The sequence below is a fragment of the Micrasema longulum genome, unplaced genomic scaffold (assembly GCF_059751315.1).
Source record: "Micrasema longulum isolate JH-2025_06_02 unplaced genomic scaffold, ASM5975131v1 h1tg001102l, whole genome shotgun sequence".
Lineage (NCBI taxonomy): Eukaryota > Metazoa > Arthropoda > Insecta > Trichoptera > Brachycentridae > Micrasema > Micrasema longulum.
The window spans coordinates 133,926-160,813 of record NW_028278290.1 but is presented as its reverse complement, the minus strand read 5'-3'; the positions used below and the strand labels follow the sequence as shown (position 1 = coordinate 160,813).

At 33.8% G+C, this 26,888-nt stretch overlaps 1 protein-coding gene across 1 annotated transcript in view; it reads left to right on the top strand.

Annotated features, from left to right (window-relative positions):
- LOC148277031 (structural maintenance of chromosomes protein 5-like) overlaps positions 1–24,175 on the top strand; it is a 34,214-nt gene extending 10,039 nt beyond the window's left edge. The window contains exons 7-18 of the mRNA XM_088233431.1: positions 772–913; positions 2,428–2,636; positions 3,333–3,496; positions 5,380–5,509; positions 6,211–6,346; positions 8,731–9,021; positions 15,783–16,004; positions 16,390–16,499; positions 19,290–19,407; positions 20,955–21,112; positions 23,527–23,644; positions 23,718–24,175. Coding sequence (XP_088089557.1) covers positions 772–913; positions 2,428–2,636; positions 3,333–3,496; positions 5,380–5,509; positions 6,211–6,346; positions 8,731–9,021; positions 15,783–16,004; positions 16,390–16,499; positions 19,290–19,407; positions 20,955–21,112; positions 23,527–23,644; positions 23,718–23,867 — 1,948 coding nt within the window. The 3' untranslated portion in view covers positions 23,868–24,175. The remainder of the gene's footprint in view (positions 1–771; positions 914–2,427; positions 2,637–3,332; positions 3,497–5,379; positions 5,510–6,210; positions 6,347–8,730; positions 9,022–15,782; positions 16,005–16,389; positions 16,500–19,289; positions 19,408–20,954; positions 21,113–23,526; positions 23,645–23,717) is intronic.
- The last annotated feature ends 2,713 nt before the right edge of the window (positions 24,176–26,888 follow it).

Below are 26,888 nucleotides of genomic sequence, written 5' to 3'. Positions count from 1 at the left end.
CTTGAAGGCTTAACACGTTCATCCAAATTATTAAATTCTCGGTGCAATGAAGGATAGGTGTCACTGAGCAAAAGTCTTGCCGATTTTCAGTATAACTTTATCTTTCCTGTAGATGAAATTTGCTACCAAACTTTGATGTCTGAGTTGCTGAATTGCTCTCCATCAGAAGGGTAATTCCTGACCTCACTCTAATGCACAAAGTGATATTCACCATAATAGATTGCCCAAAATTACTGTCGCTGATAAACTTTTGTGTACCCACAAGGACCACCAGACTCCAACACATGTTCTAGTGTTAGTACAATAGGACAAACTTCACTCACCATTCTCCCCTGGCGTGGATCCACAGAACAGCTGATAATTATGCTGAGCTATAGGACTTGCTCCACGCCACTCCTGCTGCAATCAAATCAGCTATCCTATGCATCGAATGGCCATCCCCTCAATTCTCCCCTTTTTAATGCGTTTCTTACTCATCTTCACTTTATTTCCTTTTTCTTTTTTTAGAATTAATTACAGGTTTAGTTTAATACTTATGATTTTATTTATGTTATTTTCTATGCTTTATGTACTTTTAACTGCTTATTGTAAGAGCCCTCTGGGCGTTTATTAAATAAATAACATAATTCATATTCTGGGAAAATCTCGTGCAAACATTTCACTGAATCCTCTCTTTATTGTTAGAGTAGAAATGTGTTTATAATGCTTCTTTTAGGTAAAATGGTCTCTCTTATTCTCATTACATTACCATCAATGTTTTTTTCATTCCAGATTACGAAGTCTTAGCAATGTAGCCAATAAACGACTGGAGATTTTACAAAGTTCCAATGAGCACACCTACCAAGCGGTCATGTGGCTAAGGGAAAACCGCAAACTGTTTCAGGGAAATGTTTACGAACCCATTATTCTAGAGGTTAAAATAATTATTAAATAGACACGTTACAAACGCATAGTTCACGGCATTTCGATTGGTGGGTGCCTTCGTTTTATAACTAACTTATTTCCTCATCAGATGTGACACTATGCAGAAAAATACCATTGCGTGTTATTTCTTTATTTATTTACTTTATTACACATTATTTGAGACGTAAGTTCCGACTCCATGAGGCTAAAAGTCCTGTGTTGAGTTGGGACGAGCAATTAGTTGACACAGACACATAAGTATATCATCAAAAATATTTTATAGGATCAAAAACACAACAATAATAATATTAATAAAAAAACAAATATATGGCACATCAAAATGGTAAATAGTTAACTCAAACATTCAGAAAATCATCAAGGGGTTTCCCACTCAAATCCCTCCCACTAAGGAAAATCCAGTCCTTAACTCCTCTCTTGAAAAGAGTTTTTGTCTTCGAGAGCTTAATACGCTCTTCCAAAATATTGAACACTCTCGGTGCGATAAAGGAGAGATGTCTCTGAGCAAAAGTCGTACGGGTTTTGGGTGTGACATAATTTGCGCTCTGGGAAAACCTCGTACGAACAGTTTGCTGATATCTCTTCTTATTGTTCGACTAGAAGTGTGTAAGTGCTTCTTTAATGTCTCATATCCAACACCTTCATGTATTAGAAAAACTGCTCTGACGGGTATGTTATTATTCTCAATAATAATTTCTGTGAAATTATGAGAGGCTTTAAGATGGATGCTGTGCAACCCCCCCAGCCAACTATTCCATAGGTTACAGTGGATTGAAACAGAGCAAAGTACACACTTCTTAGAGTGCCAATATCCAGAATGTCTCTAAGAGAGCAGAATAGATGCGAGAAATAGATAGTTACGAGAAAATGGTTTAATTACATTGCAACTGTGAGCATATACAGTAAAACCTCGTTTTTACATTCCTCGGTTTTACCGCTTTTTACGCTGAAACATTCAGGTCTCATGTTTTTTCATACATATACAACAAATATTCCTCCAAATTAATGTTTTTTTACATTTTTCATCATCCCGGTTATACATTTTCAAAATTCATTTGATGTGTCAAAACTAAAAATGGTCTACGGTACCCGTGTGCAATACCCGAGTGCTCAAAGCTCAAACTGGAGAATAAAAACAGGTGAACAACTAATAAAAGGTAAATTATTGTCTTAAACTAAATTCAAAGCAGGTGCAGGGTAATTGACCTTTTTGTTTAAGTGTCTATTTTTTTTTAGTCTATTTTGCACAGAACTTTGACATATTGTTCAAAAAAATACAATTTTAGTGACACTCCAATTTTTGTGAGGTTTCATTTTCATTTGAACAAAAACGCCACATATTAATGCGTAGTTACCGAGTTTGTCTATAGATGAAGTTCTTATTGGTACCTTAAATATAACTTTTGTAATGCTTTGTCAATCAATTAATTAGTTAAAAATGCATGAAAAAAAAATTAATTTAGTTTTTGGATGCATTTTAATTTTGTAAACTTCTGTTTTTTCCAGCTTAACTTCAAGGAGCCTCACTTTGCAAAATATCTAGAGAATACGGTGGCCTACCGAGACCTGATCGCCTTCACATTCGAAGACAGTGCGGACATGAATCTCTTCATGAAGAAAGTTCGTTCAGAGATGCGCCTCAACTTGGTGAATGCCGTGTGCAGTCCCAATACTGGAGTGAATTTTCAACCCCCCATTCCTATAAACCAACTAAGGTTAGTCTGCTTTAACACAAAGCTCTTTTTTTTTTTGTATTTTTACAGCTCACCCAAATATTTCAATTTTGAGGCCATTAAGAAAAAGATAAATAACTTAGAAATGACAATCAATTTATGGTGGAGCGGGTCACAAAAGTCATGTGGATGTTAAACATAGGCAGAATGGTGAATCAACAGTATTTTGAGTATGTCCAAATGTTCATTGACAAGACCGAATTTCAAGGACAAGAGTAATTAACATTGAAATTTGGTGCAACAGAAAGAGAAACATTGTTTGTTTATGTGGGTGAAATTCATCTAGCTGAATTATTTCATCTTTTTACTTTTTTTTTTACACCAGCAAATGGCTCTGTTATAAGCCCTGTAAGTGCTTAGGCTTGAGTATTCCCTTATCAAAAATGTTTCCCCTCTCTGTCGCAATAAATTAACCACATTTGCATACTTTACAAGGTATCAGGTTCTCGACATCTCGGATGTTCACTGCTGACTGTTCGTCGGCAGTTCGTGTCAGAACTACGGGACGCGAACCTGACTTGGAAGGATGCACAGGAGCTGGCAGCCGACAAAGATGCCTGGAGAATCTTCGTGGACACCATATGCTCCAACTAGGGAGCGGACATGGAATGATGATGATATCGCAATAAATTTAAACGTGTTGGTTTAGTTGTGTCTCATATTGTCTCTGTCTTTCAGAAAGTATGGTTTCTACACGTACTTAGTGGATTGTATCACGGCTCCCGATGCTATAGTCAGGTATTTGTGTACCCAGTACAAGATCCATAGAATCCCCCTAGGGAATGAAGACACATACAATCAGAGTCAAAATGTTCCTCCACAGATCAACTGCTTCTTCTCAGGTTGGTGCTTAGACATGCATATTACCTTCTTAAAAAGGTTCTTAGTCTCAGTTTTTAAAAAAAAAATACTTATCAACATTTAATATACATTGCACACTTTTAACATTTGAATTTATTACAAAAATTAAAATCTGGCTTTACAAACAGACACAACTTATGTTAACACCTAATAGAATATACAGGGTGTTCTTTAAACCCTGTCACATCCCAAATCACGATGATCAGTATGAGCAAGAAGACATGTTGGTACATTAAAGAAATTTTTTAGAATGAATAAAATTTACAAAAATAATATATAAAAAAAAACAAATGGTTGCTTACTTCTGCAGGGGTGAAACGAGGAGGGGGAGAAGGGAGTCTGATATACCGTCAACCGTGCGGCGGCGCTCCCCTCGCTTCTCCCCTGCAGAAGTAAGCAACCATTGTTTTTTTTTTTAATATTTTCAAAAACATTTAAGTTTGTAAGTGAAAATTCTTGATGGAAGTTCATTGTAATTTATTATATAAATAAAAGACGAGTGATACTTTAATCCACAAATTTGAAATGTCCAGTGACCGGTTTCATCGCTTTCGCGACATCTTTAAGACTGGTATCTTTATTAAGAAATTCAATGTATTTATACAAAACAGAGGTAAGGATAGAGAATTCAATATAACTAATGAGTTGATATAATGATATTTCTAATGAGTTTAAGTATTGTATATATATTATTTTTAATTGTCCTATCCTCCTGAGTTTGATTTCTGAAAAACAAAGGGTAAAAAGTCATTAATATTTTTTTTACATAGTATAGTAATGGGAATACAGGTGTGGTAGCTGTTCATTAAGTAACTCTACGTCGGGTTTATTCTTTAATCTATTAATTTCGAGAATTTCCCGTTTCTCAAGTTTATGGTCTTTAGGTGCAATATTAATTCTTTTAACGTTGTTTTTTAAATGATTGGCAAAATTTGAATTATCTTTATTAATAGACCAGAATTGTATATGCTCTTTTATGCGTGTTTTAAAGGCATGTATTTTTAGTCATTACAATTAAGAAGGTAAGTTCTTGAATTGGAAAACTTATCTTTTTTGTCTTTATTATTAACTAACAAATTAGCAAAGGAATTAAAGCATAACTCGTCTTTTATTTCTATGATAAATTACAATGAACTTCCATCAAGAATTTTCACTAACAAACTTAAATGTTATAAACAATGATAAGTATTAAAAATAATGTGACCTCACTGTCGGGGTTACCCGTGCCGAGGACACTTAAAAACATGTGAGAATATACCAAAAAGACTTAACATAAAAAAAAAACATAACAAAATGTTCAGGCAGTTTTAAAGACTGTGTATTTATGTTTATATTTCATTTGTGTATACCTATATTATTTATATTATAAAACGCATAATAACAGAATGAAAACATAATATAAACTATACATTTAAGGAGCTGGTGATTCAATATTGGTTTGGGCAAATGAGACAATCGATTTTACTTCTACCTAGCTCCACTATCGAAACTATCAAACTTTGTATAATATAATTTATTATATGTTTATTTAATACACCAGTAGGTAGTAAAATTTTATTATTGCACATTGCTCACAATCCAGAGAAATCTATTTCCATAAAAATGTAGGAGATTGTAGAAGTTATTATATTAATATGCATACTTCCACTTTCCATTATGTTGTATCCCAACTCAACACAGGGCTCTTGGCCTCGTGGAGTTAGGAATACGTTATAATACTTTTTTTGAAATTTGTATCTATATACGAATAAATAAATAAAATAAGTAGTAAACTGTTATTATTATTAAAAGTGTTTAGGCATCTGAATACGGGCGATTGGATTACCTATTACACGTGACTAATGTTCTTTTTGTATTTTTCTAGAAAACCATAGATTTATGATCAGAGTGTCCGAGTACAGCGGAGCCAAATCCACTTCAACTAATGAGATACGCCCGGCTAAAATTCTGGTCAATACAGTCGATCAAGACATTCTTAATAAGACCCAAGCTGAGTTAGTATACATCCTTGCATTTATTTTATTGATGTCCGCATAATGCACCTCTTTGGTCACCTGAAATATTAGAACCCTTATTTTCCTTCATTTTGTTCCTCTTCTTTCCCGGATATGTTATGTATGAGAGCCTAAAAAAATAGAATTAATGCTTTGATGGACGAAGCTTTTGTGGTACCAGGTTCTGCCGGTAGGATCGTGTAGAGCTTAACCTTTCCCCAGTCAGTATGCCTAGTGTTGTCGCTGGAGAGGGTTCCGTTTGGCTGGTGTGTGCATGTTTTTTTGTGGCAGTTGTTTTTTTTGCTCGTCGCTTTTGCGATGGATAATTGTGTCGTGAACAGCTTGCGGCCGTGAAATTTAGCTTCCTGCTCAGAGAAACTGGCACAGAAACTCTTGAAATACAACAACTGCTTACAATAATGCTACTATGGGGAAAACTCAAGTGTTTTAAGTGGTTTCCCCGTTTTAAAAGAAGGGAAATGTCAATTGATGAGCAACCCCGCTTTGGACGCCCTTCAATGGCCCAAACCGACGAAAATTCCACTAAAATTTGCCAAATATCCTAGAAGACCGACGACGGGCCATCGTAGAAGTTATGGAGCTTTTTTCAAAAGATTGCGCAGCAGTTCGTGGGGAAAAGATGTTTTTTTGTGTCGCATGTTATTCCTTAAACAGCTTTAAATTTTGTTTAATTATTATAGATTGGAGCAAATTGGTTTTCTAGAAAAACAAAAACGAGTGGCTATCAATGAGGTTGATGTAAAAATAGCAAGACTGGAAGATTCTCTCAACTCCTTACAATCTAAGAGGAAAAAGCTAAATGAGTCCTTAGAACAGGTCAGAATAAACATGTAATAAATGTATTCTCTTCTAAGAAAAATGATTTTTTCAAAATTTGTGACATGACCAATAGGATATTTTCACTTGGGAGGAATATTGGATTTAACATACTGTACTTATAAAGGAGTTTTTAAAGACTCTTTCTGTTTATAATAGCGCTAATAATCAATAATTTCATTGATAAATTTCATTTTCAAAATTCGCCATATCAAAAACAGCAGTTTCGTAAATTGGCAATAAATTTAGTCACATAAGTTCACGGGTGATGCATTTATATTAATGTTGGTTATGCCATAGATAGAAACAAAAAGACACATGTACAATCTAATATTGTTGTTTATACTCCTTTCACCCCCAGTTTACTTTCTGCATTCCAGACATTGACAGATGATAGTAAAAACAGATAAAATTTCAGGGTTATTTTTATTATTGTAAGTATTTAAAAAAATTATTTCGATTTATCATGACTGAATTTACAGCATTGCTTTTAGCTGAATATATTTTAATGCTTTTAATTGCCCGACACCTCGTGCTCGTAACAATGCTGGTAAGTGACGGGACTTGAACACTGTAAACATAAACAAACGACCTATAGAAATAGGTAGCTTTAGCTCTATAAAAAACATTGACATTTTGGGTAAAAAAATCAATGATGTCACGATTCATTCGTTTTTGGCATGATCCAATTGACTAGAATTCAATCCTTTATACCTCCCGTATTTCTAAACAGATTTTAATAAGAATAGTGTTGATGTCTAGTAATTGTTTATTAGCTAATAAAAAAATCCTTGAGAATTTTCCACTATTGATGACTTGGTTTAAATCAATTCTGCTAAGACTGAGACTTAAATAGACTCGTTACAATCGCGTAGAAAATGACGGTTAAATTTGTGAGTAATTGCCTTCCGTGCCTTCATTCTCCAACGGACTTTCATCATGATTATGACGCTATGCAGAAATTCGTCATTGAGTGTGATTTTTTTTTTGAATTGCACTGCATATGTGAAAAACAGAACAGATATATCATTTTCGTTAATACAGTCCAATTTATTAAATAAGTAGTTGTTAAGTTTTATCTTTAAGTACATTTTCCATAAATAAAAAACATTGACAGCCAGTGTCATACCTATGGTAAAGAATTTTATAGAAATATGTACTAAGGTATGTAATATGCACAATTTGTAAAACTTGTAAATCCACAAATGGTCAAAAATGATATTTCTGCGTTTTCTGTTAGGACGTGTGTATCTGTACAGTGTTAAACAAAAAAACTACCCCACTGAAGTAAAAACCGTGTTTGCTGGGATTTATGAGTTTTACAAGTTAAGCCGACAATATCTCTTTTTCTCACTAATGTTTGAATGTGTATTGTGATTTGCTATAGATATAGCAGTTATATATATGTATAATTTTTATGTGACAACATTTACAATAACAATATTATGTGGATGCCTCTAATTGAACTTTATGACATGTATTTATAATATAATTGTATCTTAGAAATTTATAAATGTCTGTTGACTTTCCAATGAAATAAAATAAAATAACTAAAATAAAAATAAAGTAAATAAAGGATTATTTAAAAATAATTATTTATTTATACAGGACGTTCTTCAAACCCTGTCACATCCGAAACCACGATGATCAGTATGAGCAAGAAGACATATTGGCACATAAAAATAAATTTTTAGAACAAATAAAATTTACAAAAATAAAATATTAAAAAAAACAAATGGTTGCTTACTTCTGCAGGGGAGAAACAAGAAGGGGGAGTCTGATAAACCGCACGGCCGCGCCACCCTCGCTTCTCCCCTGCAGAAGTAAGCAGCTATTTGTTTTTTAAAATATTTTATTTTTGAAAATTTTCTTCCTTCTAAATATTTTTTAAATATGCTAATATGTCTTCTTGCCCATACTGATCATCGTGGTTTCAGATGTGACAGGGTTTAAAGAACACCTGTATATACGCCCAGTGGGCATTTTTAAGGACATATTTACACATAGAAAATTATTATAAAGGAAAGTAGAAAGACACAATGGTAAATAGTAGACTTGGTGGGTTGGAAACGGTAGAGAGGTGTTTATAATTGTTTTATTGATGGCAACGTAATATTTTATTTGGGTTTTCAAATAAGAACACGGTTTTCTTAATACTTAAATATTTTATTATCTGTTATCTCTCAATTCACAATTATTAGACTTTGCACAATTCTCTCGATACAAAGCTTTCTCAAACATCCCCTGGTACATCGTGGTGACATTCCCAAACTGGCTCCATTTTTAATGACCAAGGTCAAGTTCAAGTTGCGAGTCTATTTATTTTACGTCAGCAACTGACGATATTATTATTGGTATTTATTTTTAATGGCTTCGTTTTGCAGGTCAAAACAATTTCGGCCAGAATTAGAATGCAGCAAAAGAAAATAGACACTCTGGAGAACGAAGCTAATATCGACATAGAGACAGAGAAACTAAAGTGTAGGTGTGAGATTGCCAAGTGTGTGCTGGAACAGTCTCAGATACAGCACAAGATCAGCGAAATCTTCAAGACCTACCAGAACAAGTCTCTCAACAACTCCGTATTCGGGGAGAAACTAAAGATCATGAGGAACGAGGTGATCCAACAACAAACTAGTTTGAGGGTTTTGAAAGACAATGCCAACAATGCTGAGGTATTCTACTTAAACTTTTCTTTTTTCTTCATGTCACTCACTCTCACGTCAATCACTACAATATATTTAATATGCCAACCGGTTTCAGAACATGACTGTTCCACTAAATATATTAAATCTTACCAAATAACATACAGATAGATACCCAAAATACACCATATTATGACATTGCCATATTCCTGATCTTATAATGTATAGAATGAAAATATTTTCATTAATAATTTGTATTAATAAATTTGCATGTACTCTTTGTAACTCAAAAATACAACAAAAAAAGTATGTATGTGCAAATTTTGACTAATTTTTCACCAATTTTTTGGTTGGCTAGAAGATATCTTTTAGCAATAAGTCTGCCAATGAGCATATCGTTGCCATTCGGGGAAAAGTCACCAACAAAAAACACCATTTTGAGAAATCGAAATTCAGTTTGGAGACCAAGGAAAAATCAGATTTTTGTGTTTCGGAAGTTTTATGTACACGACACAATTCCTTTATGTCTTTTTTATAAATTCCATTGGTAACCTTTTCTTTCTGATACATTTTCATATATCTGGAAGGTTGACTTTTGCTTGTTAGTAATCTGAACAATGCAACCCAAAATAGTAAGTGACAGGGAAGAAATATTACATACAAATAATTATTAAATTTTGTTGTTAAAGATATGTTTTATATAAAGAAATATTTTTCAATATGTTTGTTGTTTTTTGTTTTATTATACAAATATCTAAACATAAACAAAATGTTTTTAGGAAGAAAAAACTGTCATACTAAAAAACGATAAAAATCAGCCTTAGAAATGTAGGATTTATGGTTGTTGAGTGGAGTTCCTACCCAAGTTGGAGATTGACAGAAAACACGAGGTTGCTGTTTAATGCGTGTATTTATTACATGGCAAATAAATAATGAATTGAATCATGTCGCGTGAGTGTTACGGCGATGAGGAGTTGAACTGGCTGCACTTGAACTACATGCTGGAACTGAGTGACTGCGTTGAGCTGACTTGTTGGGCTGACTGTTTGGGCTGATTGGGCGTTCCCACGCCATGTAGTCTCTTCATAGGCCACCTTCCTTTGTTCTTCATTTCTCCATGGTAGGAACGATGTTAATGCTCTGCAGGACATTGTTCTCGTCGTTATGTGCAATACTGTATGTCTCGCTTCATCGGTCGTCGCTCTATTTCAGATGTAATGATTGCATCTCTGTGAGTCACCGATCAATGGACTATGAACCCCACAGAAATAATCCTTTTTTGGATCGATTGCCTTAAAATAAAATAAAAAACTCAAAAAACCATACATTTGATCTGCCTTTGGTGATTTATGGTCGAGATTTTATTGAAAGTCACACCACCGTTTTTCACTAACAACAAATAATTTCAATTTATGGAACTTTTTTCTAACTAAGTAGCCTTGGTGACTTGCTTCTTAAATAACATAATTTTATGCTTTGAATGGCATATTCAACTCAAAACCGACTCTTTTAGGGTTTGTGACTTTGGCCTGAACGGCGAGAATATATATTTTTGTCCTTGAAGTTTAAATAGATATATATGTAGGTGCAGTGCACTCAAATGTTTAATAAGCCTGTCATGTGTTAGTGCTTGTCGGTGAACCAAAAAACATACAGATTTCATATTTGTTAGTAGGCACACTGAAATATTTTATTTGTAAACGTTTCGCTAATCACACATAAGCAAATGCTTATGAATGATTTGAATGTACTTTACATTCTTAAATCTCTATTTACTAATTAAAACAAAAAAGACATGAAATTATTGTTATTATAAAAAACCTTACAATTTATATAGGTACCTATTAAAAAGAAATTGAACGTAGTTATGCAGAAAGCAGCCAGCCATAGAAAAGTGAAACTGAGATAATAGGACATTTGTGTAAAGAGTTAATAAACAAATCTACACAGCATTTGGAATGTTTTTGACTTTAACAAATGATAAACAAGGAACATATTCGTTTTTATTAAATATCACAAACAAGAATTGAACTATGTATTTGACTAGCTTTAATAGTTTTTAAAATTTGTTAAGATTCTTCTAGTGCTGTGGGTGTTTTCAGCAAATTGAGAAATGCCATTTTTGTGATGGACATCATTTTCAGAGGGTGATTAAAACTGTTTTTTATATGAAAGCGGTGTGGCTGTGTGTAATGTTTGAATAATTAATGATACACTAAGTTATCCCATGTTGGGTCATTATCAAGTACTCTTTATTATTGTTGTAAAAACACTTTTACTTTACACTTATGCACAGATCATATTTATCCAGACAAGTACCTACTCAGTGTTGCTATAATACATAACATACCTTTCCATTTAAGTTAGTAACAAGCTAACCATAATCTAATAACACAATAAACAAATAAAACAATAAATCATAACATAAATGTTCTTCATTTCATATTAATTTTCGGTGCCTCATTTCTTGGTAGTTTGTCACTACCTTGGGCTACCTCCGATTCTTCTATACTTCGCATTCTTTTCAATGCCTTCCCTGCTTGCATGTTTGCTTCTTCTGAGGTGCTTGGAATTCCTATAATATCTGCCCACCTCTCCTGCGGAGGGATCTCCACCATATCATCTTCCTCTTCTTCTTCTCTACTATATTGAGGTTTAAATTCCTCCATTCTGGCATTTTCCTGGACCTCATTGTCTTCTCCATGTTTTAATTGATTTACATGCCTTCTTTGTGTGTCGCCATTATCTAGTTTTATTTCATAATTAGACGTACCAATAATTTTTGATATAACTCCTTTACTCCATTTATTAGACTTTCCGTACTGTCTGGCCCACACTTTTTCATTTACATTAAAATCACGTATTTCCACATTTTGATTATATTCTTTTTGGAATGTCTGTTTAGTAATATCTGCATGTGGATGAAACTTATCAAATCTTGTTCTAAATTGTCTTTTATTTAACATTTCTGCGGGTGTTTTCCCTGTGCTTGTATTTGGTGTCGTTCTCAAATTATATAATATTCGCGGCAACTTTACAGACCATGGTAAATTACTCATTTTTCTTAACTTTGATTTAAAGATTTGGACGTATCTCTCTGCTTGTCCATTCGTTGCTGGATGGTAAGGTGCTGTCTTCACATGTCTGATATTGTTCTCTTTTAGGAAGCTACCAAATACCTCCGATGTGAATGCTGTACCATTATCAGATACCAAAGTTTCTGGCAACCCTTGCGTTGCAAAAATATCCCTTAACGTAGCAATTACTGTATTACTTGATACGTCTTTAGCAATTTTAATTTCTGGCCATTTGCTGTAGGCATCTACCAAAATTAAAAACTGCCTACCTGCAAAAGGTCCGAAAAAGTCTATATGCAATCTTGCCCATGGTTTACTTGGTGTAATCCACTGATGTTTGATTGAGTTAGGTTGCTTTCCTTGCTCTTGACAAATATCACATCTGCCCGTTGTTTTCTCAATATCAGCGTCTAACCCTGGCCAATAGAAATAACTTCTTGCTATTGCTTTGGATATGACGATGCCATCGTGTGATTCATGTAATAATTTTAATAGATTGCTTCTCATTGACAATGGTATGATGACTCTACTACCATACAACAAGCAGTTTCTTTGAATAGATAATCCATCCCTTTTTTTATGATACACTTTGGCTTCCTGTTCAACGTTTTCTGGCCATCCTTTTAATACGTTATAATATACTTTTGATAGCACTTTATCCTTACGAGTGGCTTCCGCAATATCTCTACAATCGTATGGGAATGTTGTTGGAGTATCTTCCAAAAGTAAGACTTCTGCTGGATCTCCTGGTTCTTTTATTTCTTGTTCTACCGGCCATCTGCTTAAAGCATCCGCATTGCCAATCTTATTTCCCGGTCGATGCTCAATACAATAACTATAATTATTTAGAGTCAAAACCCATCTCAACATTCTAGGTGATAATACTTCTGGCATTCGTTTTTCTGCATTGAAAATACCTAACAAAGGCTTATGATCGGTTATTATTTTGAAATCTCTTCCATATAGAAATTGCTGAAACTTCTGTACCCCAAACATTATCGCCAATGCCTCTTTATCTATTTGAGCATATCTTCGTTCATGTATGTGCATCGTTCTAGATGCCATCATTATAGGCTTTTCATTTCCATCTGGCATCACATGTGACAAAATAGCTCCAACACCATATTCACTTGCATCACAGCACAATACCAAAGGCTTATTACTATCATAATGAACCAAGGTGCACTCTCCTGTTAATTTTTTCTTGGCTTCTTCAAATGCATTCTGTTCCTTTTTTGTCCACTTCCACTCCTTGTTGTTGTCTAACAATCTGTATAATGGCTCTAATGTATCTGATTTTTCTGGAATAAATCTTTCATAAAATGTATATAAACCTAAAAATGCTCTAAGTTCCTTAGTATTACGAGGTGTTGGTGCCACCTGCCACCTGTATACATTTTACTTTCTCTTCCGTTGGGTGTATTCCCTTATCATCAATTAGATATCCTAGATATTTAACTCTATTTGTTCCAAATAAACATTTTTTCTCATTAAGGTGCAGTCCATTCTGGTGTAGGATTTTCAACACTTTCTCCAACCTATGATTATGTTCATTCCAATCTTTTCCTGATATTAATATATCATCTAACATAACTGATACGCCCTCTATATTTGCTAGTGATGTGGACATTAATCTTTGAAATATGCCCGGACATGTTTTAACTCCAAAAGGTAACCTATGCATTGTAAATAGTCCCTTAGGTGTATTTAATGTTAACAATTTGGCTGTCTCATCATCCACTTCCACTTGCAAATATGCTCTATCTAAATCTAATTTTGTGAAGATTTTACCTCCCGCTATTGTTGATAATGCTTCATTTATTGTGGGTAAAGGATATGTATCTAAATTAGTTGCTTTGTTGATAGTACATCTATAATCCCCACATAATCTTATACTACCATCTTGTTTAACAATTGGTACTATGGGCGTCGCCCATTCTGAATATGTTATTGGTTTTAATATTCCATCTTCCGTCATTTTGTCTATTTCAGTATTAATTTTTTCTCTTAGCGCCAGTGGTGTGGGTCTACATTTCATGAATATGGGTGTAGACTTTCCTTCTAGTAATTGTATTGACACTTTCGGTCCCTTATACTTTCCCAATCCTTCATTAAACATATATCTATACATTTTTTTTATATCTTCCAGAAGCAGTCTGTCTGTTGTGATATTGTGTATCTCATGAATTCCTTCAACTGTGATTCCCAAGTCTGCAAACCATGCTCGTCCAAGTAGACTCGGCCCACTTCCTTTTGCTACTAACAGAGTTAACATCTGTTTATTTCCATTATATTGGACTTCTACCAACATCTCTCCCATAATCTCTAATCTACTTTTCGTCCAGGTTTGGAGTTTGGCATTATTGGGCCTCAATTCAGGTCCTCCCTTTGGCCACAACTCTCGATAATATGTGTAACTTATGATGGATGCGCTAGCTCCTGAATCTACTTGCATATCCACCTTGACTCCGTTTATACCGAGTGTTACATAATATGGAGTCACCTTTGCACTCCCCCATGCATGATACACGCCACACATGTCATCGCCGTTTTCCTCTACATTATTATTATTATATTTATTTTTAAAACAAATTCTTTGTATGTGTCCTCTTTTCATACATAACCTGCAAATTGCCTCTTTGAAACGGCACTCGCCTCTATGTTTCTTTCCACAATGTTTACACTCATATATCTGCATATTATTTTTCTTATTCACACTTATTTTGTTTATTTCCATCGGCTCGCTATTATCTTCACTGCTCAAGGTTGAAAGATGTATTGTCTTCAAGCCCCTTTTTGCACTTTCAAAAGCTTGACAAATTTCTACTGCTCTTTCATAAGTTAATTTCTCTCTCGTTAATAAGTCTTGTTGCAAATTTTTGTCATTCACGCCGCAAACCAATCTATCTCTTAATGTCCTTTGTAAATCCATGAAATTACAATGCTTACTTATTTTTTTTAACTCTATAATGTAGGCATTTATTGACTCCTCAACTTTCTGTTGCCGGTTGTGAAATTTGTAAGATTGTATGATTTCGTTAGGCTCTTTATTGTAGTGTTTGTTTAATACATGCAGAATTTCTTCAAATGTAACTTCTCTGATGTTTTTAGGTAATATTAACGCTACTAACTGGTCGTAGGTTTCTTCTCCACAGTTTGCTAACAGGTTGGCCTTTTTGACATTTTCTTCTAGTATTTGATTTGCTTCCAGAGCAAAACAAAATCTGTCAATATAATGGCTCCAGGTTTTACCTGGGCCATATTCACTAAATCTTAGTGCCATTTTCCTCGTCGCCAATGTAATGTTTGAATAATTAATGATACACTAAGTTATCCCATGTTGGGTCATTATCAAGTACTCTTTATTATTGTTGTAAAAACACTTTTACTTTACACTTATGCACAGATCATATTTATCCAGACAAGTACCTACTCAGTGTTGCTATAATACATAACACTGTGTTTAGCAGAACATAGAATAGACCTTACTGCACCCGATAACATCGATATCTCATTTTTTAGAAATTGTGGACTGGCTGCTTTCTGCATAACTTCATTCTGGTTTAAAAGTTCTCGGCTAATCCCAGTAGAATAGGCAGCCATGTTTGACAAGATATTCCGGTCTGAAATCACTCTGGAGAGCATTTTTTTCTTAGGATTAAGGGGGAATTGGACCTACCATTGTTTTAATTCGATTGATGCATTTCTTTTCAGAGCACGCTGGAAAATATCACTCGTCAATTGAACAATATAAAAAATACAGCCAAAGAGAAACTCCAGGAAGCGAAAGACAGTACTGGAAAATTCCTTCCTCACGAAACTGGTTTTCCCTTTGCCAAGGAGTTCTCCAAATTACCAAATGACTTGAACACTTTACAAGATCACATCGACTTGTTGCAAGTAAAGATTAACTGTATCGGCAGAGGGGATAATCGGGTAAATTATCATTAATTTTGGACGATGAAAAATAAAATGATTATTATGAAATACCGTTAGATATGTTTTTAAAATTAACCAGAGGTGCTATTCTGAATCTTCCCGCGGGGGTAGACAGTGGTTTATTTGTGGATTTTTATTTTTTCCGTGTGATTTCAATTTACTTCATATGTGGTCACGCTGATGTCACATGTCAAATTTTGAAATAAAAAAAAGTTTTATAATTGAATCGTTGATTTTGAAAATATAAATATAAAGCTTTCCAATTATGTATTTTTCAGTTCAAATAAAAAATGCCTTAAACCTGAAAAAAAATTGAAAACCTTATTTTTTATACAACCTTCGTATTATGTGTGATTTAAAAGGTTTTTATGTTATATTTCAGTTGATCAATGAGTTTGAAGTGAGAGAAGCGGCTATAAAGAAGCTTAAAAGTCAAATCCAGTCTTTAAATGAGCAATGCAAGAAGTTTGAACTTAAAATGACAGAACTCAGGTACTAATATTAAATTATTTACTAAATTAATATCAATAAACTATTTAATAATCCAATACTATCGCGTCACTGTATAAGGACAGCACAGCATATGTGAGGGTAAATGGGTCATTCACGTCGTGGTTTGACATTCCTAAAGAAGTCAAATGGGGTTGGATGTGTAATGTCACCATAGTTGTTCAACGTATACATTACCGATGAAAGTAGTCGACTACATTCGATGGGTAATTGTAGTCGACTGAAAGCTCGAATGCAGTAATGTAGTTGAATGAATTCACTCGACTACAAATAGACCAATGGGCGAGCTTTACGCCGACTATTGAATGAATTAGTAATTTCCAAACTAATGAATTAAACCGAATGCAAATAGACCAATAGGCGTGCGTTAAATTCATTCGACTACAAATGGACCAATGGGCGAGCTTTACGCCGACTACTTTCATCGCCAACTAATTCGTTATGACGTAATGGGCGCTGGGATCTGGTGGACGTGATAGTTGAAATAAAATGCTTTTGTTTTTTTGTAGTTATGTCAGCACAGGTAAAATAAAAATGTATATTAATATATAAAGTGCATCATTTAACAATAAAAATAACAATAAAATAAATTGACGTTTGTTTATAGGTCTGCTGCTAGCCTATTTGTGTACTTAATAATAATAAAATTTATATCAAATCCATCCGATCTGAAATATCAACACAATAACAGCTGATTGTAGTTTTACATGCATGACCTAAACAATAAATATGAAACAAAAATATTTTAATTTTCATCCTTTCTTTGGCAGATAAATATTAGATTATGTCAAGTAATGATAACCACAGACTATAATTATACCCATGTAAATATTCTAAATACCATAAAGTAAGGATCATGGTTTACATTATAATTATTGCCATAGTTAAAAAAAAAACAAACTGACGTACGTAATGTTTGGATAATTTGTATAGCGCCATTTTTGTGAAAATCACCTCCTATGTAGGTTTATAATTTGTTGCTCTATGGGTGGTATTTTTAAATTTTCAAACCATGTCTCCATTTTCCCATTTGTTTGTTTGAAAATCAGTATTAATTTGTTTTTAAAAAAAAATAAAAAATTTGTATTACTTTTTTATTAGGGTTGCTTACAATAAACACACGACTTTTTTCGTATTCACGTCCCGGCTTTCTAGAAATAAAATCCGTATTAGATCGTGACTTCTGTTTTTCATATAATATTATTAGTTTAATTAAAATAAAAATTCAAAACATTTGAAAATATTCTAGAATGTAACTAACTTGAAGTTTTCATACAATGTAGGTATCGTTTTTTGCTTGTGTTCATATTGTTATTCCTTTCTATTTGTGTTGTTTTTAATTTTAATTTGTAAATCTATTTTACTTGTTTTATCACATTTTGGTAGAAGGCTCTTTTTCTTATAAAGGAACTTACTTTCTCCCGAAAAACGGAGTTTGTCTTTGAATAAATTTCTGTGTCTATTGTCTATGGTATACCGGAAATAAATGATTCATTCGAATGATTAATTCGATTATTTTCTTCATTCGATTACTAAAGTAAATAAATTTTAAGTAATAAGTAAATTTAGTTGATTATTTTCATCTCTAGTATACATCATCAGTGGCGCTACAGCCTACAGCCCGTTGTGGGCCCTGGCCTCCTCCAGAATCTGTCTCCATTACTCCCTGCACCCTGCGGCTCTTCTCCAGTTCATCGGACCAATTGCTCTAATGTCACTTTCCACATTATCCAGCCGTCTTAATTTTGGTCTGCCTATGCTTCGTCTAGCTTCCGAAGCGATAAAAGTATTATTTTTTGTGGTACGATTATCATTCAGCCTGTGCACATGGCCCAACAATCTTCTTATTTTTATGAATTGTGCAATGTTGGGTTCGCCATACAGTGCCTCTAAGTCATGGTTAAACCGTCTCCTCCGCACTCCGTTTTGGTTGACGGCACCAAATATCTTCCTTAATACTTTTCTTTCAAATACTTTCATCTCTTTTGGTCATAACCCAGCATTCGGCACCACATGCAATGACCGGTCTGAGGAGAGTTTTGTAAATAATGGTCTTAGTTTTTCTAGTGAGCAATTTGGATCACAGATGTTTAAACAAGCCATAATAACATCTGTTTGCTGCCGATAGCCGTGCTTTAGAGCACGGCTATTAGTCTCGGTTAGTCTCCGTACTATAATTGTTATTATATATATAAGAAACAGAAGTCTACAATGTATGCAGAAAATGTTGTTGATAAATCAAAAGTGATGGATTTTGAAAGGGATGATATACATTTTCCTGGATACAGCTACTTCGCTTTTTCATAAGCAAATTCCAGAGTGTCAGATGCATATATGTATTAACTTTATTTCCATTATGGGAAATACATTAATATTGAAATGTTTGTGTAAATTATAAGAATGCAAATATTTATTTTTTAATATAAATAATGATTGAGAGAAAAAATACAATTTCAATTTCTCATGTAATGTTTTCTTTTGCAAAGAGAAAATATGAAAGGTATAAATATGTTAATGTTATTAAATATTTGTACATAACTACTTCCGACTTTTCTATGTCTACCGGTTTCAAGACGTACCCATCTCTTCGTCAGGGCACCAATTAAACCGACATGCAAAACACATTATACGCCTTCGCCATAGTTGTTGCACAAAACTATAAAACCAACATGCTGTGCATTTTAATAGGCAACCCTTTCATGCACTGGTTATGAAAATATTTAATGTTGCGGGATAAATATGCATGTGTAAATATGTATATCGTTGTTTCAGGGACAAATGGCTTCCATCTTTAGAAAAACAGATTTCAAAAATAAACTCAAAATTTGCCGAAATGTTCGCCCAACTTGGGTGTGCTGGAGAGGTGCAGATTTCCAAACCCAATGGAGAAGTAAGTTTATTAGGAAAATAATTGTATCAATAGGGAAGTTCAGCGGTTTTTTATATTTGTTAATTGCATCGACCTATCGAGCCTTCAAAAATTATGACACTTAACTGATGCTCAAATGCTCGGTGATGCCCAACGCGTATTTAGTTGTTCTTTGTCTGCCAGCCGGGTGTGACGTGAGCTCGAGGTTTAGAATCGAAACCAAAATGTCTGCTCGTGTCACATAAGCGTGTAAAAATTGTTTGGATAAACATTGTAAAAATAATGGTGTAACTTTTCATTTGTTTATAAGTGATTGACATAGCTTTAAATAATTAATATTAACATAAAATAATTTATCGTTCCTTCTCTTTCCGCACCTAATGGTGCATAGGGCACTGCATTGGTACACCAACTGCAGCGTATCTTAATCATTTTTGTTACATAAAGGTAAGACGATCAGTCTTACGCTTCAGGTACCAGTCCAGGGACTATGAAATGTTCCATTGTGAAAACACACCTTTAAATAAATATTTCATATCAACCATATCGGGAATCGAACCCGAGACCTCTTGCATGGTAGGCAAACGCACTGACCATTACACCACGAGGCCAACAAATAATTATTTATCTTAAATGTCAAACTACGCCTGGTGTCACAAAAATGAAGCTCTTCTTTCGAACAGGGGTGTAGGAATACGGTTTTAAAAATATTATAAATGTGTCAATATTATTTTTGCATTCTGCAACATCCAGTGAAAAGAAATAAATAGGTCGAAATTATATGGAATTTAAGGAAAGAAACTGATTGGAAGCCATCAAAAACGTTTGTTGATTGTTAACGTTAAATTTTTTTAAATTCTTTTTTATTGATAATATTTCATTGATTACAAACTTTCATAATTTTCCTTCTTTTAAAAAACATGCACTATCCTGGATTCAAACTTAAGATATGAACTCTTTTTTTTCTATGATTTATTTTGTTGCCCTTTAATAATAAGGAATATTTTTGTGCTTTTATTAATATTTATTATTTCCTTTTTTAATTACTATTAAAAAAAAAACCATATTATCTTTTACAGAATATTTTATTTTTTCTTTCTTATGTTACACAAAAATATTATAAAAGTCCATTATTTATTATAGAAGCAAAAATTCATTAACATTTTCTTGTATACCCACGAACAGGCCATGCCTTTGTGGGATTTTTTTGTTTACTATTAATATGTATTTCATTGCTATGTAATTATGCTTTATTTTTGAATACTCTGTTTTATCACTTACGTTTATTGTAAAAAAAACATCATCATGATCCTGGGCCAGTCTTATCAGCGCTGCTGCATCCGGCACACCGAGCCACTGTCTTAAATTCCTGAGCCATGATGCTCTTTTCTGTCCCATACCCAGACTGCCCTCGTTTCTTTCCTTCCATAACAATATGGGATTGTTTATTAAATTTTATTGAATTCTTAATTTGATTTAACACCTTATATATTTTTTCTACCTCTGGTTTTGTCTATATGATTAGAATTATAAGGAAGCAAATTTTGAAAGTTATATTTCTTTTCCAGGAAGAATATGATTACTACGGCATCAGCATCCTGGTGAGGTTCCGTTCTGAGGAGCAGCTTCAAGTCCTGAGTTCCCACACACAAAGTGGGGGAGAGAGAGCTCTCTCTACTGCCCTTTACCTTATGGCTCTTCAGCAACTCTCTAAAGTCCCATTCAGGTAACGGCCAAAATCTTTGCCTTGTGTTATACTCCCTTAAAATAATTTTTCTCTAAAATGATTCAACAGAAGAAACAGTTTACACTAGGGCGGTCACTGACGCTGTTAGGGCACTGCAGATTAAATAAACACCTTGCTAGAATGAAAATTCTAGACTTACCTCCTGCCGTGCAGACAATGAAACATTTTTTTACGTTTTATTTCAATTCAATTTTTAAATTTATTTTATAAACGTTTATGTACATTACAAAAATATTTCAATGCATACATAATACGAAAAAATTAATTCTAAAATTTAAAAATACAAAGATGGTAAAATAAAAATACCCAGCAATTATAGAAAAAGGATGCTATCCTCTCTGAACTTTTTTTCACTAATATAAAAGATGTCGATATCCGAAGAGATACGGTTGAGTAAAGACATTGCTCTTCCTACTGGCATTACCATCGGCAGGTTGGTTCTGCAAGCAGGAAGACAAAACAGCTAAAGCTGCCTATGTCTAAGGTAGTCGTTAGGAACATAAAGAAAAATACTCTCCATTACACCTATGTTGATCGTAATACCACGGATTAATAGGAAAAAATACATAAGCAAGTATGCATTTCTTCTTTTCTCCAAACTATTTTAGCCGAGTATTCCCAGTATGAAGTCAATGTGATACTTTACATCACCGCAAGAAGCCGCATATTCGGGGGATCATTTCACTGTCTGAGGATGTGAGAGCGCTCGCCCTGACCCAGTAGCCAGATACTTTAAGAACCTTCGTTTGAAGGAGGAGATTCGACAATAGATCTGTGGTTCAGATCTAAATTGGCTCATGTCAGATTTTATATTTTTCTTACCAACATTTTGTAGAGGGTCAATGTCAATAAAAAAGTATATGTAATTAACTATTTTCGGAGTCCCTTAACTCCATTCAATTGATTTCTGGAAACACGTCCAGATTCCCTGACAACCAAATTGTATGCGCTATCAAAGAAGACCTCCTTGTAAAGATCCAAGCCACAGAGATATGAGAGCATTCATCCTCCGCTCAGATGTTTTTATAGTGCGCCTGACAGAAATTATGCATTTCAAAATAATATAAAATTGTGTGTTAAAGAGCTCAATGAGAGACAAAAAAATTGTACTAAAAACACAAAATTACATACAATTTGTAGGACAATTATTAATGTTGTTTTGCTATAAGAAAAAAGTTTACAATCTACCACATTTTTTTCTATTTCAACACATTTTTTATAAAATTATTAACCCTGGATGAGTGTTTTTGACTTGATGACTACTTTCAGGTAAAAACCCTTGAAAAGGAAATGGGCCCGGGTTCGATTCCTGGCAGGGTCAATGTGAAATATTTGTTTTGAGGGTGGTTTCATACTGCAATATTTTATTGTCCCTGAAGCGTAAGACTGATCACCTTCTTGTAATAGACGATCGAGATACGCTGCATTTGGTGTTCTAATGTAGTGCCCTATGCACCACTAGAAGCAGACAGGGGTATGATGATGAGCTAGGTGAAACCTGTTTTAAGGAAGATATTTTTCATGGCGGAATAAATTATTTACAAGACCAATCATAGTACAAACCGACAACTTATTGCACTTTTGTTTAGTTTTTGTTGTTTGTACACTTTTTTATACCCCCTTCTGCCACACTGATCGCCTTCACGACAAAACTTTTTTTACATGTATTTTTTTTTCTAATACTGGTTTAAAATTTGAAAGGTTCGATTTTTTCCTTCATTGATCAATGTTTATTATTTGAATACACTGTTTTAGTTTGTTGGGAGAGGCCTTGCAAATTTTTTTATTTTTATATTTACAAAAACTGTCATCGAGTTACAGTGAATCATTTCAGTGGATCATTTTTCTTTATACAAATAAAAAGTTTCCAGTTTCGTGGTTACCAAAGGCAGATTCAAAAAAAGAGGGGAGAAGCATCAAGACGAAAAGGAAGTCCATTATTGCAACCGTTTCCCCAAATAAACTCGAAATGGAAACTGTGTTTTTTTTATCTTCAAAGTCTGGTAGAATTTACATAAAGTACAAATAATAACAAACAGTTACCTTTTATTTAATTTTAATAGCATAATTCGCTGTATTCTGTAGTCTAATCTGCCGTAACCTTAAGGTTGGACCACTGTGGCCCACTTCTGGGTCACAGTCACCTATTAAAAAAAAAGTATCCAATCAAATAAGCCACAAAATGGCAAACCGAATCCATTACTTTGAAGGCTTTGAATGCCTCTTTTGATTCTTATCAGAGAGCCCAGAATTTAAAGATAAACTTTACAGCAGACTTTAAAACAGAGCTACGGAGGTTTGCCAATGACCTTGTTTGTTCATTTCAATATTCATCCAGTTTAAAGTTAACCAATGAATATTATAAGGTAATGGCCTGTATTTATTTCCTTTAGGTGTGTGGATGAGGTAAATCAAGGGATGGATCCGATCAACGAGAGAAAAATGTTCCAGTTATTGGTTAATATAACTTCTACAACCGACAACTCGCAATATTTCCTCCTCACTCCTAAAGTAAGTAAAAAGAAACATAATTTTTACATGATTGTTATTTACATTGTGTGATATTTATATATTGTTCCTTTAGCTTTTAGTGAATTTGGAATACACGGAACAAGTAAAAGTCCACACAATACAAAACGGAGCAAGAATTGTCAAATATAACAAATGGAAATTTCAAGAATTTCTCAAGAGAGCTTCGGAAAATGCCAACGTTTCGTATATTGATAGTGATTGAAAAGATATTATTTATTATCTAACATCATATTTTGTAGTAAATTTTACCCATTAATAGGGCAATTCTCTTGCCGAGTATGGTTTAATTATTTTTTTATACTCTTTATACGGTAGTTGCAGTATTATTGTCCTTTTTTTTATAATGTACAACGTTTATATTTCATGAGTGGATTTTGTTTTCCGCCTATACAGGGTGTTCATTAAACCCTGTCATATCCGAAACCACGATGATCAGTATGAGCAAGAAGACTTATTGGCACATTAAAATAATTTTTTGGGCCCGATAAAATTCAAAAAAAAAAAAAAAAAGCAAATGGTTGCTTACTTCTGCAGGGGAGAAACGAGGGGGGGAGTCTGATATGCAGGCAACAGCATGGTCGCGCTCCCCTCACTTCTTCCCTGCAGAAGTAAACAACCATTTGTTTTTTTTTAATATTTTATTTTTCAAAAAATTTTTTGTTCTAAATATATTTTTAAATATGCCAATATGTCTTCTTGTCCATACTGATCATCGTGGTTTCGGATGTGACAGGGTTTAAAAAACACCTGTATATATTTGAGTAGTGCTGGGAAATGATATGAATTTTGCCTGTGGACTTTTAAAGGAAATTCTCCGCATTTGCTTAATGAAGAGGAAACCGTAGAAAACTTATTCAAGAGAAGCCGGACTGTTGATAGACATCAGTAGGTCTTCCATTTCTCTTAAAGAGATCCCGGCATTTTGTGTCCTGTTATCATTTATTGTCCTTATTACCTTTTCTATTCTAACCGTGAAAGATACTACCTCTTGCGATAAGTTATTGTGACTTAATACAGAATGGATGTGCCTTAGATCCTCATCAACGCTTCTGCATTGCGTCCCCGGGTTATGTCGACGTTGAGAAGGGGGCAATGCATCAACAAGCGAGGAACATATTTTTTTTGCACCACAACAGGTCAGGAGACCAAATAACAGTGAATTACATCACAGAACACCCAGGCTTGAGTAAAATCACACTTAATTTTTGTGTTCTCACTGGGAATCGAACCTGGAACCATCCGTGCGTGAATCAAGCGTTTTAACCACTACACCACGGAGGCGGAGGCGGCATTTTGAGGGGTTCATCGTCACATGGACAGCTGTTGATCTCGGAAAGTTTGAAGCTGCGCATGTAGCTCATAAACCCGCCATGACTCGTGAGAATTTGTGAGTTCGAAGCTCATTCGCTGCTTTTTCCTGAAACCAGGCATCGAAAATAGAAAAAAATGACATTTTGGTTACCTGTCCCTGTGGTTTCATTCAAATAACGTTCGTTCCAGAATCACAGAATCCTTCTAATTTTTCTTTTAGCAAAACTAAGAGGAAACTCGGCAAAATTGGTAGGTGCCTTTTTAGGCGTCGCTTTCCGAGCTTTTTCATCCGCTCTTTCGCTACCTAGAATTCCGCTATGTTCTCTTACCCATCCAGTGTATAAATTTTGTCATCTAATTAGTAATTTATGGATTTCGGATTGGCTGAATGGGGCAGGGCAGATGCAGATATGGGCAAATTGTTCTGCACATATCGGCAGTTTAGCAGCTATTTGCTTTTTATATTCATTCATTCGTCATTCGTAATGTTATTCTACCTGATATTTACTGTCTGCATTACGTAATGGATTAAACAACCCGTAAAGTAATGCTGACTGCAATTGTTAAAAGAATTAATAAATCTACAATTCACCTCTCTGTTGCAATAAATGTCCAAACCAACTCAGTACTTCTTTCTTAATTTGTCAATAATGCTTACCTCGGCCTTAAATAATGCACGGATCTCGATATTTATGCACCTATGTACATAGTTTTACCACACATTCGCATAAGAGATTGCATTTCAACAGCATTCAGCCTACTTTCATCCTTGTTTTTTCCAATTCCAAACTTCACTACCATACAATAAGCATCAGGACTAGGACTCCATTGTGGCCTCCCGTGGCAAACATTTATTTGCCATTACTTGTAAATCAATGTTTAATAATTTATTCAATGTAGTATAGTTAAATTCTTTGTCTTTGTTGAGATATCTGTTTGTTTATTTCTTTAAAAATTATTTTCAATGTAACAGAAATAGTTTTGTCTTCGTTGACAATTTGTTTTATGTATGTAGTGTTGTGTATTTATTTTATTATATTTTAGGTTATGTATATGAGAAATTGTTTTAAAAAATATTTTACACTTTTTATTTTTTACCGATCGTTATATTTTATGGTGAAATAACATTAAAAACCATTCCATAACTATTTGTTACTATACAATTTATCTATATAAAAACTGTATTTATCGTACATTATGTTCTTGTAGAAATATATTCTTATTTTGTGAAAGTATTATTTGATATATTTATTATTATTATTATTTCAGTGTCATAATTTGTAATTTTAAACCCAATGTACAAAATATATTTTTAATACATCTGAAAAATTGTTTTATTCGTTTTGTCATTTTCTTTTTGAACAATGTTTGAATTCTAATTCAATTGAAAAATGAACGTTATGCTTGTACAACATAATGCATATACCAGCGATTAGCAATCGGCGGCCCGCAGGTCACACCCGGCTCGCGAAGTGCTCCATTCTCAAATTAAATTTCGTTTTCAGATAAATAAACACTCGTATTTTTTCACAATGTTGACAATGATGTGATAAGGATAGAGAATACTTTTTGCACACTTCTAAATATTTTGCGCCACGTTATATTTTACAAATAATTGCCACTTTTTCGCAAATTAAAGCACATCCGCTTGTTAGTAGTCATGTTTACAATTCAAGAGTTACATTCTAACTTATCTGACATCACTCACTTGTAATGTTCATTATGCATTGACCACAGAACATTTTAAAAAAACATTGTAAAAACCCCCGAAACAATGATGTCGTTCATAATACAAAAGAAGTTGTAAATTGTAATGAGATGCCGAGCCTGTGCTTACTAAGTTCACAAAGCTTGGATTTTTTTAAACGCAATTTCAACCATATATGTGATACTTTGTCAATGTTGTCGGCGA